Source organism: Notolepis coatsorum (genome assembly GCF_963971535.1).
Source record: "Notolepis coatsorum genome assembly, chromosome: 1".
Classification (NCBI taxonomy): domain Eukaryota; kingdom Metazoa; phylum Chordata; class Actinopteri; order Aulopiformes; family Paralepididae; genus Notolepis; species Notolepis coatsorum.
The window spans coordinates 188,473,336-188,489,558 of record NC_140165.1 but is presented as its reverse complement, the minus strand read 5'-3'; the positions used below and the strand labels follow the sequence as shown (position 1 = coordinate 188,489,558).

The 16,223-nt window shown below is 41.5% G+C and overlaps 1 protein-coding gene across 1 annotated transcript in view; it reads right to left on the bottom strand.

Moving 5' to 3' along the window:
* Nucleotides 1-16,223, bottom strand: part of LOC311233006 (cullin-3-like) — a 135,242-nt gene that overhangs the window by 60,844 nt on the left and 58,175 nt on the right. The window contains exons 4-5 of the mRNA XM_084319859.1: nt 15,541-15,701; nt 12,170-12,284 (exon numbers count right to left, since the gene is read on the bottom strand). Of these exons, the coding sequence (XP_084175985.1) occupies nt 12,170-12,284; nt 15,541-15,701 (276 nt within the window). The remainder of the gene's footprint in view (nt 1-12,169; nt 12,285-15,540; nt 15,702-16,223) is intronic.

Genomic DNA, 16,223 nt, shown 5'->3' with positions numbered 1-16,223 from the left:
TTGTGTGACTGGGAGACTTGTGTGACTGGGAGACTTGTGTGACTGGGAGACTCATGTGACTGGGAGACTTGTGTGACTGGGAGATGTGGTAAATACACAGGTCACAACATGTTTACAGGAACGTTTGGGAGTTGTATTTTGATTGTATTTGGAGTATATGTCCTGACTGTAGTGAACTAAGCTAGATGTCTGCCCCACTTCCAGTGATGAAGCTACGCTAGGCTAACGGTCCAGGCGTTCCCTAAGCCCAATGCATGCAGAGAGACGAAAAAGGTATGTATCTTCTGTCTAACTCCAGGGAAGATGTTAAATAAGCTAATTTCCCAAAATGTTGGAGTTTTCCTCATTTTCAGTTCATCATCTATGAAATGCTCAGCCATTAATGTTTCTATTTGGCTCAGTTTGTTGAGTCAATTAAGCCTGTCAGTGTTGTGTGTAAAATGAAGGCTTCTAAGGCAGCGGTGGCCTAAAGCAGGGGTTCCCAAACTTTTCAGGCCGCGACCCCCAAATAACGGTGTCAGAGAGCCGCGACCCCCACTATTATAGGAGGTAAAAAAAAAATGTCAAAGAAAAAGATTATAATTTTTTGTATTCTTTATTTTTTTTATAAATGGAAATGTGTGGTTGAAACATGCAAACGTTCAAACGCACACACACTCATAAGCATTGGAGGCTTTTAACCAGGGCCGGACTGGGGAAATCATTCAGGCCAGGAAATATAGTGCAAAATATAGCCCCAGTCAGGCCACTTTTTAAGCAGGGGGTCTGGGGTCCCCCACAAAGACTTCATTTCCTGCATTCTGGTGCAGGAATTTTTTTATTTGTACGCTTTAAATGCCAGTGTTTGTGATGGCATCACAAATTATTGTTAAAAAACAGGCTAGCATATGTATGATTAGCAACAACACTGATTTTGATGGATTTTCTGTTTTTTTGTAATGTCAGATTGAAAAAAATATTATCTTTTATTCAACTTCAGCCCCCCTGATCATAACACCACATATTCATTTTATAATTCTAACCCTTTAAATGCCAGTATGTGTGATGGCATATATTTGCAATATATCAAATGCAAAGTAGATTTTTCTGGGGGGGATTATTACAGGCTAGCATGTGTCAATGATTAGCAACAACAGTTTTTTGTAAGGGTCCCGCCTCCACCAATCACATGCAGCTCCCTTTGTGTGTGTGTGAGAGCAAGAGAGAGAGAGAGATAGTTCTCCAACTTGTGCGAGTTGCAGTGATCTCCTGGTTATTCCCCACCTAGGTTATCTAACTATTGCGCTGCTGCAACTAGAAACACTGGCCTGGGCTGCTTCTAAGTTCAGTGGCCTGACTGCATAAAAAAAAAATTTATTTTATTTTTAGATTTTTTTTTTTTTTTTTTTCCACTTTTTCTCCTGTTTCTTGCCTCCCACAAGCCGGCTGCAAGTCATACATAGCACGAGTCCCCTCCGATACTCGAGGTAACAGCAGTCGCATCTTTTCACCTGCGCGGCGCGATCTTTCAGCGCCAGGGGTCTGCGCTTTGGAGGGGCGCCGCCCCCATCGCTTCCTGATTCTACTGCGCAGGCGCACCATCCGACCTGTAGGAGTCGCTGTCCACAACGCCCGATCCACACCCATCAGTTTCCCACCCCCTAATACTGCCAATGTGTATTAGTACGGACACCCATTTTTAGGATTTTTTTTATAATTTTTTTTTTTAAATCATCTGGTGACCCCCACTTTAGGAACCCCTGGCCTAAAGGTTAGAGAAGCGGGTTTGTGACCGGAAGGTCGCCGGTTCGATCCCCCAGACCGGCAGGAAAAATCTGGGCTGGGGAAGTGAATTAATAACCCTCTCCCATACCCTTAACACCAACCGCTGAAGTGCCCTTGAGCAAGGCACTTAACCCCCAACTGCTCCGGTGGAGTTGCTCAGTGGCCAATGGTGTCAGATTGTGGTTGTACTGGGAAGCTCCCAGGTGTGAATGGAACTGTGTGAATGTGAAGCAGGGCGTAGCTGAAAAAGAGCATCCGTGCTCAGCGAACCTACCCTGGGTAAATAAAGGTAAACAAACAATGGGACCCAATAAAACCTTTATTCAAATATATATAATATATATATATTTATTTATATAACCCCTTTCTTTGCTAAAAAGTGACACTTTCCCTGTTTCTGAAGTGGGATTTTGAGTGTGTTCACTGCATGTAGGCTCCTCTCTGGTTCCAGTCAAGTTGTTGTCCTGATATTAAAACAATGATAGTAAATAAACTAGCGCCCCCTTTCAACAATTCCCCCCCCGCCCGCTTATTTTCTGTATGTACACTCGACGTGACTGTAAATGAGGGAAACCCCCATTTCCTTTCGAGTTTAAATAAAGGTTTGAAATTAAATAAAAATAATTGCCATGCTCAATTATGTAGTGGCCAAGCACACAGCCACTATAAGTCTACACCTACCCGATTCAAGCCCAGGGGAATTGAACACTTTCAGTGCCGTCACGTAGAACTACGTTTCTGTCGTCCGATCGTTGAGTGCCGGAAACGTAGATCTACGTTTCTGTCACGGTATTTCTTTTATTATCTATATCCATTCATAATTCAGCGGGGCACCTTGTGCATACTGTTCCGAGTGTGTCTAAGCTGGCAGACGGTATTACACCGCCCTCTAACGCCTTCGGCCAGTAATGCACCCGGTTAGAAACGGGTTCGTTTATTTTCTATACCGATCTGCGGCGTGGGGGCGGGTCCTAAACACTCCGGCAAAACACACGCTTATAGGGATGCCTTGGACAACTGACCCCGCCCGCCCGTTGAAGAGCAATGCCCAATAACGTCGGAGTAGGCCTGCCTACGATAACACATTTTGCTGGGCGATTAATTGCCCCCGAAAATATCGCAATAAGCGATATTATTGCGACCGGTTAGAGAATATTTTTTTGGAGACATTTATTTCCCAAAAGTTCTCAATTTTCTTTTAAAAATTCACTAATATAATGATAATAGCATAATAATGCAAGGACACCGTTTCAAAGTGCAATAAACTTTTATTTAACATTGGAAGACATTTTAAATATCCTAAATAAAAAATGCTCAGTTTGATTGTTTATTATAAAACAAACTGAAAGTGGCCCTCCGTCTGGCTTTTTGTGTCATCCTTTTAACATGTACATGTATTATTAATGTACCTTGCGCCGCGGTACCATGTACAAAATGTTAATAAAGTGAGGAAAAAACTGGAAACATAATAAATAAAAAGGCAGTGAAACAATAATCAAATAAACACCAAAATATATACTATCTCTATTGGAATAGAGACTTCAGCACAGGATAAACTAGGGATGGGCAAAAATAATCCAGATCGATTGATCACATGATGTACTCGAGTACTCGTGGAGGAAAATGCTGTACAAAATAAACGTATTTTCCGGTGTTTTAGACTTTTATTTTGAAGCCCACCGCTCCGTCTATTCCGGTGTTTTAGACTTTTATTTTGAAACCCACCGACCGGAGCGGAAGTATTGTTGTTATTATCCTAGCAGAACGTATGAGCGGACAATTTGTCTCGTCCGGTTCTATGTTTTTGAGCTAATGATAAAACAAATGTTGAGATTGTTGGTGAACAACTAACTTTAGGTTAGTTTTAACGTTAGCTACTAACGTTAGATGCAGCTACTACAGGCAATCAACGATGAGGAGGAAGCGTCAAAGCCGTATATAATAGTAGCCCTGTGGTGCGTAGGCACGACTCGAAACTACCTGTTATAATAAATTAATTCATGTTTAACTTGTCCCTGTGTCCAGTCCTTTGACTAGCCCCACCCGTTCATTGTAAACAATGATGCATGTAATTGTATTAACGTTATTCTGTGTTGTAGCTATACGTTGTATTTCGTTTGTTAGCTATTTAGCTAATGTTGTTAACATTGAATGAGCATCAACGTTAGATCTTTAATCTTTATTTAGCAGTCCAGTTTCTCCGGGCAGTAGCGAGTAACTACTTGGGTCTAAAAATAGCTAACGTTACACTACAAAGAACACTACTTGGTTAAAAGGAGCAACACTATTGAGAAATGTAGTTAAGCTATGTGGCGTTGCTACTGCCCCACGGAGCTCCCGTGCTGTGCTTGCTTTGTAGTAAAGCCAGCGGCCCCCCACACGGAGAGTGACTGACGAGAGGTACTGGTTCCGCCTCATTAAAACAAACGCGCAAATAGCAATTAATCGCGCCCGTCAAAATCATTGCATTCATTTTAATTATCGCACCGATTAATCGATTTATTGCTTATCGCGGCAGGCCTACGTCGGAGGCACGATCGCTGTGGATAACTGGAATGGCGATGAGATTATTGGATTTTTTTTTTTCATTACTTCAGAGACCAGGTAAGGACACTATATATGAAAGCTTGCGTTGATCTGATATTTATTTCTACTGCGATTTAAGCTATATGTGTTTATGTGTCTGGCTCTTCTGCCGTTGGGATGCAGGAGGGGGGGCGCGCCGGTCTAAACCACATTGCATGCGTGCACCACAAAGGATAATAGTTATGATCTAGCGTTGGTTTAAGGAAGATCCGATAATCAGGTGAAAAATGACAGTGTTTATTTTCCCTGGAATTGCTCAGCAGCGGCCGGACTATGTTCATATTCAAAACGGTATCAAACGGAAATGTACGGATGAAAAAATAATCAGTTTTTTGCACGTTGACCAGAAGTAGCTCAATGAGACTCGAGGGCGTTATTAGACCCATAGCGATACGATAAAATATAGGTTTAGTTCTACAAACTACAACTACGTTTACATGGGGTTAATGGGCGGCACGGAAGTGGTCACTTCCCGGAAGGGGCGTGGCACTCAATGTGCTAAGATAAATTACAGCCAGGCCCAATCCTGTTCGGACAGAGAATCAAAGCTCAGCAAAGAGTCCAGCTTTCCAGTAATACCCAATGTATGCAATTCAATAGGTGAAAATAACACATTTGTACTACATTGCATGGTTTTGCCCCCAAGACTGTATGGGATTAGCATACATTAGGCCTGTCTGTAAAGAGGAGACGCCATAGGACCCATTTTTGTTCAGATATCTTAACTCTTTGGACGCCAGACCTGAGGATAGTCGGGTTATCTCGCCGACCGTTCAGCGCCAGACCCGAGTATAGTCGGGTTTTCATCGTTATTTCTTTTATTCGATATTTCCATTCATTACAGGCACACGGACTCGGGGTTAACATGGGAAATCATCCTGAAAATGCCTAAGTGCAATACCGGCCGCATCCATCCAGGTGGCAGTATCGAGCACCCTTTGAAACCTTATATCTTGGCCTGTGCAATGATCAAATGTCTCCGGGCGCACTTTTATTTGTCAGGCGGGCCGAGCGGGTATCCTGATCACATTGAGAAGCGTCAAATGCCTCCGATGCATCTGTTGTGGTGGATTATGTTGGCGACACGATGGACACCAGTACGTGGACTCGCGATCAGACAATTGGAATATTCTTTTTGGGGTACCTCCTAGTGAAGGTAAGGACTAAATGATATCAATCCTGCTTTGATCCAACCATGATTTGACCTCGATCAGAACGTGTGTGTAACGTTACTCCACGACGTATGCTGTTGGTAACGATCAAAGCATCAAAAAACGACCCCCCCCCCTTTCATGCATTCATGATGAAACATAATACCTATTATATACATTTGATTTGGAAATAGTAGCGTGTCCAGGCGAGAAACGGCAACACTTTTAGTGAAATTCACGTTTTGCCGCATATCGTAGTTTTCTGGGATTAGACAGGATCACTCTAAAACTATACTTATATTCACCACGGTATAACACGCGAACGTATTGATGGAAACATTTATTCTTTTTCACATATTGAACGATAGATAGTTGATGTCAAAAGGGCCATAGTATTGTATCCATAGCTATAATATAGAATATATATATAGCCCTGCAAACACCGCCACTTATTCCTATCTTTTAGAGCGTTGGTGTGGTAGGAACTAATATGCTCTAGGCCTCCGGCGCTGAATGAGTTAAGGTGAGAGGTCATGGAATCCCTTTGAATATGACCCTGCAATTTTTTGCCCTCGCCAAAATGTAGCCTAACTCAAATCAAATCAAATTTATTTATAAGGCCCGACAACACACGTTAATGTCCCCATGGGCCGTACAGCCTAACTTTGGAGCGTGGGTACCTTAGGTTGTCTAGTTTTACGATACAATTACCTTTGCGACCTATCTTAGATAATCAGCACGAAGATCAGCTAATGGAGCCAAGATGGTGTTTTGGGGGGGGGAAATCTTTTTGGGGGGACTGAACGATTTTTAAAGGGGGACTTGAGCAACACTACTGCTTATCATCATCCTTATCTGACTAAATGAGATAATGACATGTGGTTATATAGTAGAGGCTGAATGAGAGAATTGAATGTGGTTCTATTGTAGAGGCTGAATGAGATAATGGATGTGGTTCTATAGTAGAGGCTGAATGAGATAATGGAATGTGGTTCTATAGTAGAGGCTGAATGTGATAATGGAATGTGGTTCTATAGTAGAGGCTGAATGAGATAATGGAATGTGGTTCTATAGCAGAGGCTGAATGAGATAATGGAATGTGGTTCTATAGCAGAGACTGAATGTGATAATGACATGTGGTTCTATAGACTGAGGCCTTGTCCAGACTAAAACGATTTTGATCTTTTTCGTTTACGTTTCGTTTTCATTTAAAAAAAGGTTTCCGTAAAAACGAAACAGTCAAGATAATAAGTGCGTGCCACAAATTTACAAAATAAATGTCTTTCCTGTTTTTAGACATCGCTCTTTTATTTTGAAAACCCCCGACCGGAAGTGTTATAGTGTCTGTTGCTAGCAGCTTAACTTTTTTAATATTATTAAAAAAATATTTAACTTTTTTTTTAATTATTTATTTTTATTAAAAACTAAAGTTTGAACGTTCGTTCGAAAAACCCTGACGAAGTTCGAATCCCAAAAACAGGGTTCGGGGACAGCCTTAGTGGATAGCATTTTGAATAGCATCAATGCTAGCTGGCTGGCTACAGCTTTATTTACTAAATTATGGAGGCTTTTTAATCATCAAGGTAAGAGAGGATTTGTCACAATCAACTGAAGGCGTATGCTATGGAACAATATATGCTTGGGTTTTCAGGAAAAAAAGGCCAGCTATGTGACGCTAATCTCTAGTTAGTATCGTGTATTGCATCACAGTAGCCTCCCGATCAAGCTCAATAGCTTCTGTAACACAAATGCAACTACTCTGATGCCATTGTTGTTGAACACTTTCAGTGCCAGCCATGCAGTGCCCCGGAACCCTGTTGCGTGCCACCACCCACTTCAATGACAGAGCTCTCATATTTGCAAACGCATAAACTATATCTTAAATTATGTGTCTAATATGGCCGTCGCTTATCAATGACTTGTTTGCAGGCAACATTGTCGAAACGGATTTTTTTTTCTTTTTATTGGTTCATTTCCGTTTTATACCATTTTGAAAAACGCTAGTTTTTTTAAAGTTTCAGAAAAAAATAAAGATTCTGTGATAAACGCCCTTTACTGGAATACACAAAACACGTCGTAATTTTTCTGCCTATTTATGAATCGTTTTCAAATAAACGCTAGATTCGATAGTATATGTGTACTTATGCACGCTAGGCCTAAAAGAAAAAATGGTTTGTTTCCGGTTGCCGACCGACCCTGCCGATTTAAAAGATTTTAATTTAAAAAATATAAAAAAAATCTTTAACAATAAAGTTTCATATAAATCTTAGTCAAACCTTTACTATTATGGATATTAAACATGCTGGCAGAGTACATGCATCCATGTTGTTGTGAACATTTTAATTAAATAAAGAAATACCCTATCCATAGTCGCCGTGGGAAAGAATAAAATAAAAAATAATAAAATAAATTCCCTACCTACCCATGGCCTTAACACTTTCAGCGCCACGCCTGGTTTTCCGTTTTACTGCTTGAATGCCACCATCGGCGCCAATGTTAACGTTAATATCGCCTAATCTATGTTTTAAATTATGGCTATGTGTCTAATCTGCCCATCGCATTATCAAAGACTATTTTCCAGTCAGTGCTGTGAAGACAGATTGTTTTTTTATCGCGTCGTTGCCGTTTCAGAGCAGTTAGAAAAGCCCCCGTTTTGATATAAAAAACAGCTCATTCTGGAGCATTCTATGAAAATCGTCTTTTAGTGGAATATTCCACAACGTTGATATTCGTCGGCCTTTTTATGAATCGTTTTCAAATAAACGCTAGATGATCAATATTATACGTGCACGCACGCACATTACGGCCGCGCACTGATAATCGCTCCGTTGATTTGCTCACAGACTTTTACAGTGAAACCGAAAGAAGACATTTCACAAAACAGCTTATAACTTCATCAAACTTACTCTGATTATCCTACCACTGATAACATAGAGTCCTTACCTGACATCAGATGGTATCCAACTGGTATATTCCAATTCCTGATCACCATTCGAAAAAATCGATACGTGTATGGATCCAACGCGATACAGTAGAACTCCATGATCCGCGGGGATCTGAGGCTCCAGAATGAACTCTAGTAACCCCGGCTGGATCAGTGAACTGGAAAATGTGGAGTACCGGATTTTTTTCCCTATTCATTTTCATTGAGTCCATTCCAAAATCAATTATATCATCTGGGAGACGACAGGGGGCGCTTTTTTCCACAGTGATCGTCGGCGCCCCTCGGCTATACTCGGGTAGGCTCGGGTGATGCAATAATTTTTCAGAGTTAACACTTTCAGTGCCAGCCGACGAGAGATCTCGTTTTTAATCGTTATTTATTATTTATTTATCGATTTCCATTCATTTTTCATCAATCTAGCCTCACGTTACCAGTGGGGATCTGTCTGAACTCGAACAGGGAAAATACCGCCCCCTATCGTCTCTCCGGATGGTACTGCACCCCATTGGATTGAATGAAACGCATGGGGGAAAAAAGTCCTGCTTCCACATTTTACTTGTCAGACAAGTAACCGGAGACGATCGAAGTCATTGCCCACCACCAGAACAGCGGAGAATGTGTGTTTCCAGTACCCAGCGTTGGATCAATAAACGTGATCGATATTTGGAATGGCGATCAGGAATTGGAATAATCTTTTTGGAGAACATCTGATCTGAGGTAAGGAATCTATTTTACCAGTCTTGGGATAATCAGCTATTTTCACCTACGTATCAGCGTGTGTGTGTGTGCGATCAGGAAATAAGATAATCGATTTTTCAGCCCGCTTCTATAGGGCATAAAAGAAAATATTGTTTGTTTCCTGTTGGTTGTCAGTTAATAATAACTCCCGGTGTTTAATAAACACTTCTAGCCAGGACATATAAGACATATGTATCATGTTTATTTTTTTTTGTCTGGGTTTGCATGCGGATTAAGGGAGATGCGTGTGAGTATGTGTGTGCGCCTCGGTTGGGAGTGTGTGTACAGCAGAGCCCCGCTCGCTTCAGACAGATAGAGAGAGCACAGCATATGTAAAGCTGTAAAAGCCCGATCAAGCTCAATAGCTGTACATGTCATTGTTCTTGTGATGTTTTCACACACTGGGTAAGGTGGGCTATCGCGCCATCGGTTCAGGAGAAGACGCGTATCGCTTGTAAAGATGGTGACGCAATGGGGGGCGTCTTCAGAATTGCGCACTCTGGGAGCTGGTATCAGAAAGTACCGTCTTCAGGCTGCCAGAACGCAGTTCCGTGTGGCAGAAAGGTGCAAACGATCAAATACTTTGCCTAAATCTGGACATGGCCTGAATGTGATAATGACATGTAGTTGTATAGTAGCGACATCCGGAACGATAAGATACCCGATGTTGAATGGGCCATAGTAATGTCGATATAGCTATAATATTAAAAAAGTTATAGCCCTGCAAAGAAGGTAAACATCTCCATAGGGTTACAGCACTGGCAGATTGGGCATACGGATGGGTACAATGCCTGGCAGACAATGTGTTAAGGGGATGCAGACCAGAAAGACTTTAGTCTTGTTTACATCAGAGTCCCCCATTTTCAATTCATAATGAATTGTAAGTAAGGGTGCAATTAGCACCGTGCAATTCATTCTTTGTGGATCTAGGCCTGAATGTGATAATTAGGGATGGCACAGATCGGATACTCAGTATCGGTATCGGTCCGATACTGGCCAAATTCACGGGATTGGATATCGGAAAAACAGGACGTATTTTATGATCTGATACACGGCGTGAAGCGTGCCACCACGTTAACAGTACTAGCGCGACAACAACGTTAGCGTTAGCTAAACGTGAGTCCCGCAGTCATGTCAGCTGTGTGGAGTTATTTTTATTTTTTTATTATTATCTTTTTACCCCCTCCTTTTTTCCGATTTTTTCTCCCATCCCACTGTCAGTCGTTATGCCAATTCCCAACCCCCTTCCTGGTTGTTGCGCACTCCCCCCTACTGTTGGTCCGGGAGGCTGGAGACTGTCACATGCTTTCCTCCGACACATGTGCAGCCAGCCGGCAGCCAGCCTGGCAGCGCAGACTCTCACTGGGAGAGTGTAACGTGTGGAACGTCACACTACCTCCCTCCAGATCCTTCCCTCGCTGAGCAGGCGCCCCGACCGAACTGTAGGAGTCGCTGTCCACAACGCCCAGGACCCACCCACCAGCTTTCCCACCCCTAACACTGCCAATTGTGCTAGTATGAGCGACCAGCCAAGCTGGTAGCAACGGCGAGAGCTGGGCTCGAACCCAGCGTATCCAGCGTTGGTGGCGAGCGCCTTGCCCACTACACCACCTAGCCGCCCGTGTGGAGTTATTTTAAGCTCCAAGAAGAAAAAGGCAAAACAGCCTGTGTATGCGTGCTAATACGACACAGAGTACAGGCCAACGTACTGGGGTCACGGACAGGTAGACTAGGAGCAGATAATGGTGGAGCTACAGAGCTAACGTAACAGCTAACAATAAAGACACTCACAAATACAGAGGACTCACGTGTATGTGGCATAACACGACACAGCCGAGTGTAATATCTGCTACGGAAGTATTTCTAGGGATGGCTGGGAACTTCAACACCACAGACTTAATTAAACACTTGGACTAACGTTACATCATTGAAACGGAGTATGCCGAATTTATACGTGCAACGAAGGAATGCCAAGACCGCAACTAAGTTCGCTGGAAACCATTCAGAAGTGTGAGAAACTCCCTGCAGACGGTAACAAAGCAAAGCTGATAACTCTAACAGAGAAAATAACCGAATGTATTGTGCAGGACGACCAGCCCCTTTGTAGGAAATGTAACGTTAGGTTTCCGCCTTGCTTCATGTTGGCAAACCGGCATTTTATCTCCGACATGGCTATTCCAAATAAGTACAATGTTGTGTTTCTTTTTCAAACGTAGCCAAGAGTAAGATCATAACCCTATCAAAACAGCATTCAAATTGTATATTTTCAGCACTACGTTTGTTTACCAATGATTTAAAAATCTCCGAGCATTGCACCGGAAAACGGGGGCGAGGACAGGAAGCCATCATGAAATCGCTGTAGTCTTATTAACTAAAAGATTAACAAAATAAAAAGCAGCAGCACTATTGCATAACTGTCATGTTTGCTATGTATTTCTTCCTTTAGGGGAGTAGGACATTTGTTTCAGTTTTAGCATGATGTTTTATAGATGGCTAGGTTAAACACAGGTTTTTGTTTTTAAGAGGGGGGGGGGGGTTTGATTTGATTGAAGTTTATTTCAAATATGCAACACAACAAACAAACATCAAGTACAGATATAGCCTTAAGCCGTTCAAATAATAAATGTAAAAAAATAAATAAAAGAAAAACAAAGAACAAAAAAATAAAAGGTGAAACTCAAATTTTTTTGTGGGTGGGGGTAGGATCGGTATCGGCCGATACTCAAGGCTGTGATATCGGTATCGGACATGAAAAAGTGGTATCGTGCCATCCCTAGTGATAATGACATGTGGTTCTATAGTAGAGACTGAATGTAATAATGACATGTGGTTCTATAGCAGAGACTGAATGTGATAATGAAATGTGGCTCTATAGCAGAGACTGAATGTGATAATGACATGTGGTTCTATAGTAGAGACTGAATGTAATAATGACATGTGGTTCTATAGCAGAGACTGAATGTGAGAATGAAAGACTGGGTCAAACCTGGAAGAACTCAGCAGACATCTCTAGGAAAGGAGTCTCAAAGTCTTCTTCATACACAGACCTGCCTTCCAGACCCAGAATCATCAACATCTGACATGCATTCCTGATGGCTCCCCTGATGGACACACACACACACAGTAAAATAAAAAAAGATTATCATGTTCTTCAGAATCAGCAACACTTTATTCACCAGTGTGTGGGTACATCAGAATGTGACTTGGTTCCAACAGGACAACACACAGGCTGGACATTAGACGATACAATGAATGTGACATGAAACATACAAGCTATGTATCCAAATGATTTAAAAACTATTTTTTTTTAGTTGCACTATGGATGTAAATAAATAAATCATCAGGCTCAGTCTCAAACCCACCCCGATAAACATACACACAAAACAAAAATTAAATAAAAAGGAAGAAAGGGGAAAAGAGGGGGAGAGAAAAGAGGGGGAGGAGACGTTCAGGAGGAGAAAATAAATGAGAAGGGCTCCTCAGAGACACTGCCGCCTGCCACTGAACTTCTATAAACTTTAATAAAGAACACCATGTCTTCACATGAAAGGTGGTGATGAGGGGGACCAGGAGATGAGGAGGATGAGAGAGGAAAATGCAATATCATCTCATTTCAGGAACTCCAAAGATGGCGGTCAGGGACATGGTTGCAGATCAGTTTCCAGGATGTCGGACAGGGTTTTAAAAAAGTGTCCTAAAATGATATTAGTAGTTTGGGGCAGAAGAAAAACACCCCCTTTTAACACTTTCGGTGCCGGCCTCCGTTTCCTATTTACCCCCTTAAATGCCGCCACCCACTTCAATGATAGAGCTCTCATATTTGCAAACGCATAAACTATATCTTAAATTATGGCTATGTGTCTAATGTGGCCGTTGCTTATCAATGACTTGTTTGCAGTCAACATTGTCGAAACGGATAATTTTTTTTATTTATTTTTTTAATAATCGGTTCATTTCCGTTTTATACCATTTTGAAAAACGCTTGTTTCTTGAAACTTCCAGAAGATTTCAGAAGATTCTGTGATAAACGCCCTTTACTGTAATACACAAAACACGTTGTAATTTTTCGGCCTATTTATGAATCGTTTTCAAATAAACGCTAGATTATCGATAGTATATGTGTACTTATGCACGCTATAGAAGCGCGCTGAAAAATCGATTCTCTTATTTCCTGATCGCACACACACACACATATGGCACACGCTGATATATATAGGTGAAAATAGCTCTGATTATCCCAATACTGGTAAAATAGATTCCTTACCTCAGATCAGATGTTCTCCAAACAGATTATTCCAATTCCTGATCGCCATTCCAAATATCGATCGCGTTTATTGATCCAACGCTGGGTACTGGAAATATATATTCCACACTGTTCCGACTGTCCACAATGAGTCCGATCGGCTCGGGTTACTTGCCTGAGAAGTAAAATGTGGATTCCGGATTTTTCTTTTCTCATCCATTTTCATTGAGTCCATTCCAATGAGGCTAGATTGATGAAATATGAATGGAAATCGCTAATAAAAAAAATAACGATTAAAAACGAAGATATCTCGTCGGCTGGCACTCAAAGTGTTATGAGTGAAACCCCACCTGTCCGTGAAGGCCTATGGCCTCTAGTCGTCTCCCTGTCCATCATTGTTGTTGTTATTTTTCTGTTAATGATTTATCCGTCTTTTTGTTGCTTTGTAAAGCATCTGTGGGTTTCATGAAAGGCGCTATATAAATCCAAGGCAAGCTATTATTATTATTATTATTATTATTATTATTATTATTATTATTATTATAAGGTTGGCAGGGGTGTGGCTACAGCGATCACATTATTATTATTATTATATATTATTGTTTACATTGGGGTATATCTCTGTTAGTCTGGCTTTGGAATAATGGAGCCCAATTTGCCCCTTAAACTGTATGAGACCCAGTCTAGCACATGAAGTAGCAATAGAGTAGTGTGTATGTATTAGTAGTAAGTAGTAGAATAGTGCATATGTACTAGTAGAGTAGTGTGTATGTACTAGTAGGAGTAGTAGAGTAGTGTGTATGTACTAGTAGTAGTAGAGTAGTGTGTATGTACTAGTAGGAGTAGTAGAGTAGTGTGTATGTACTAGTAGTAGTAATAGAGTAGTGTGTATGTACTTCTAGTAGTAGTAGTAGAGTGTCTGTACTTCTAGTAGTAGTAGTAGAGTAGTGTGTATGTAGTAGTACTAGTAGTAGAATAGCGTGTATGTACTAGTAGTAGAATAGTAGTAGTAGTAGAGTAGTGTGTATGTACTAGTAGTAGTAGTACTAGTAGTAGAATAGCGTGTATGTACTAGTAGTAGAATAGTAGTAGTAGTAGAGTGTATGTACTAGTAGTAGTAGTAGTAGTAGTAGTAGAGTAGTGTGTATGTACTAGTAGTAGTAGTAGAGTAGTGTGTATGTACTAGTAGTAGTAGAGTAGTGTGTATGTAGTAGTAGTAGTAGTAGTAGTAGTAGTAGTAGTAGTAGTAGTAGTAGAGTAGTGTGTATGTACTAGTAGTAGAGTTTCTGCAGCCTGGAGTCCTACCTGTCCATTAGGCTTGCCGTGGTACACAGAGTACATTACTTTCCCACCGGTGTATGTTTATATAAAAAATAAAAATAAAAAAAATTGTACATTGAAATGGTAAATTAAATGATGCATTTATATAGCGCTTTTACCAAAGTGCTTTTGTTCTTCACATTCACTCACGCACTCACACATTCACACACCGACTGCAGAGGCAACCATGCAAGGTGCCAACCTGCTCATCGGGAGCAATTAGGGGTTAAGTTTCTTGCTCAAGGACACTTCGACACGCTGCCTGGGAATCGAACCGGGAACCTTCCGATTACCAGGCGACCGCTCTACCTCCTGAGCCACTGTCGCCACATCCGTGCCCACATTCAAATAAAAAGCGCTAATTTGTGAAATACTGTGAAGGAGCTGCTGTCACTGACTTGGCAGTGCACACCCATACCACATATTCTTCGGAGTGGCTCAGAGTGTGGGCAGCGTGCACACACAAACACGCACACATTAGTTTCGTTCTGTTCTTTCTAAGTACTTCATAAACCTTGCTATTATCCCTCTTTCCTTTGCTGTTTCAGTAGCATGACCAAAGGTGCTAAACGTGTTATCAAGCGTGTAAATCAGACATTATGAACTGAACGTGCAGATTTCTAGGTTTCACTTTGACTAAATACATACACACGGTCCTGAGAGACTAAATACATACAGTCCTTAGAAAGAGACACTAAATACATACACATTGTCGAGAGAGAGACTAAATTCATACAGACGGTCCTGAGAGAGAGAGCGAGAGAGACTCTCATCTCTATAGGCTGGAGTCCTACCTGTCGACCACCTCTCCTTTCCTCTCGCGGGAGATCATGTCCAGTAGAGTCTGCTGCAGGTGGTCTCTGATGCAGCCATAACGAACAACCTGGTCCCTGAAGATTATCAGACCCAGGTTGTAGACATTCTCTACGTTATTCTGCTGCACGTACACACGGTCCTGAGAGAGAGAGAGGAGAGACTAAATACATACTAGGGCTGTCTTAAATACTTCGAAGCTTCGTTCGATGGCACAAGCTTCGAACATTAAAAAAAAAATCAAAGTTTAAAAAAAAATATATATATATATACCGGTATATAATTTTTTTTTTTTTACTTCGCTTTGTGTGTGTGTGTGTGTGTGTGTGCGTGTGCGTGTGCGTGTGTGTGTGTGTGTGTGTGTGAGAACTACCCATCCCAGTTAGGACAGCCGAATCCCGTCCAATCTTTCGCCGTCGACTAAAGACTCACTTCTTCAACCATTATCTGAAATGATTTATAAAAAAAAAAAAAAATCTAACCGTGACTAACCTTACTGTCATGCACTTTTCCTAATAAACTAACCTACACTGTAACCGTGTAACGGGTGTAAAACTCACTCCCCAGTGGCATCCAAACTGAGCGCTTAGAAGGGAATTCCTTTCTTGGCGCAGCGGTTTGTGATGTCGCCCGCAGTGCGGACGCCTGGGGTTCGACTCCCACT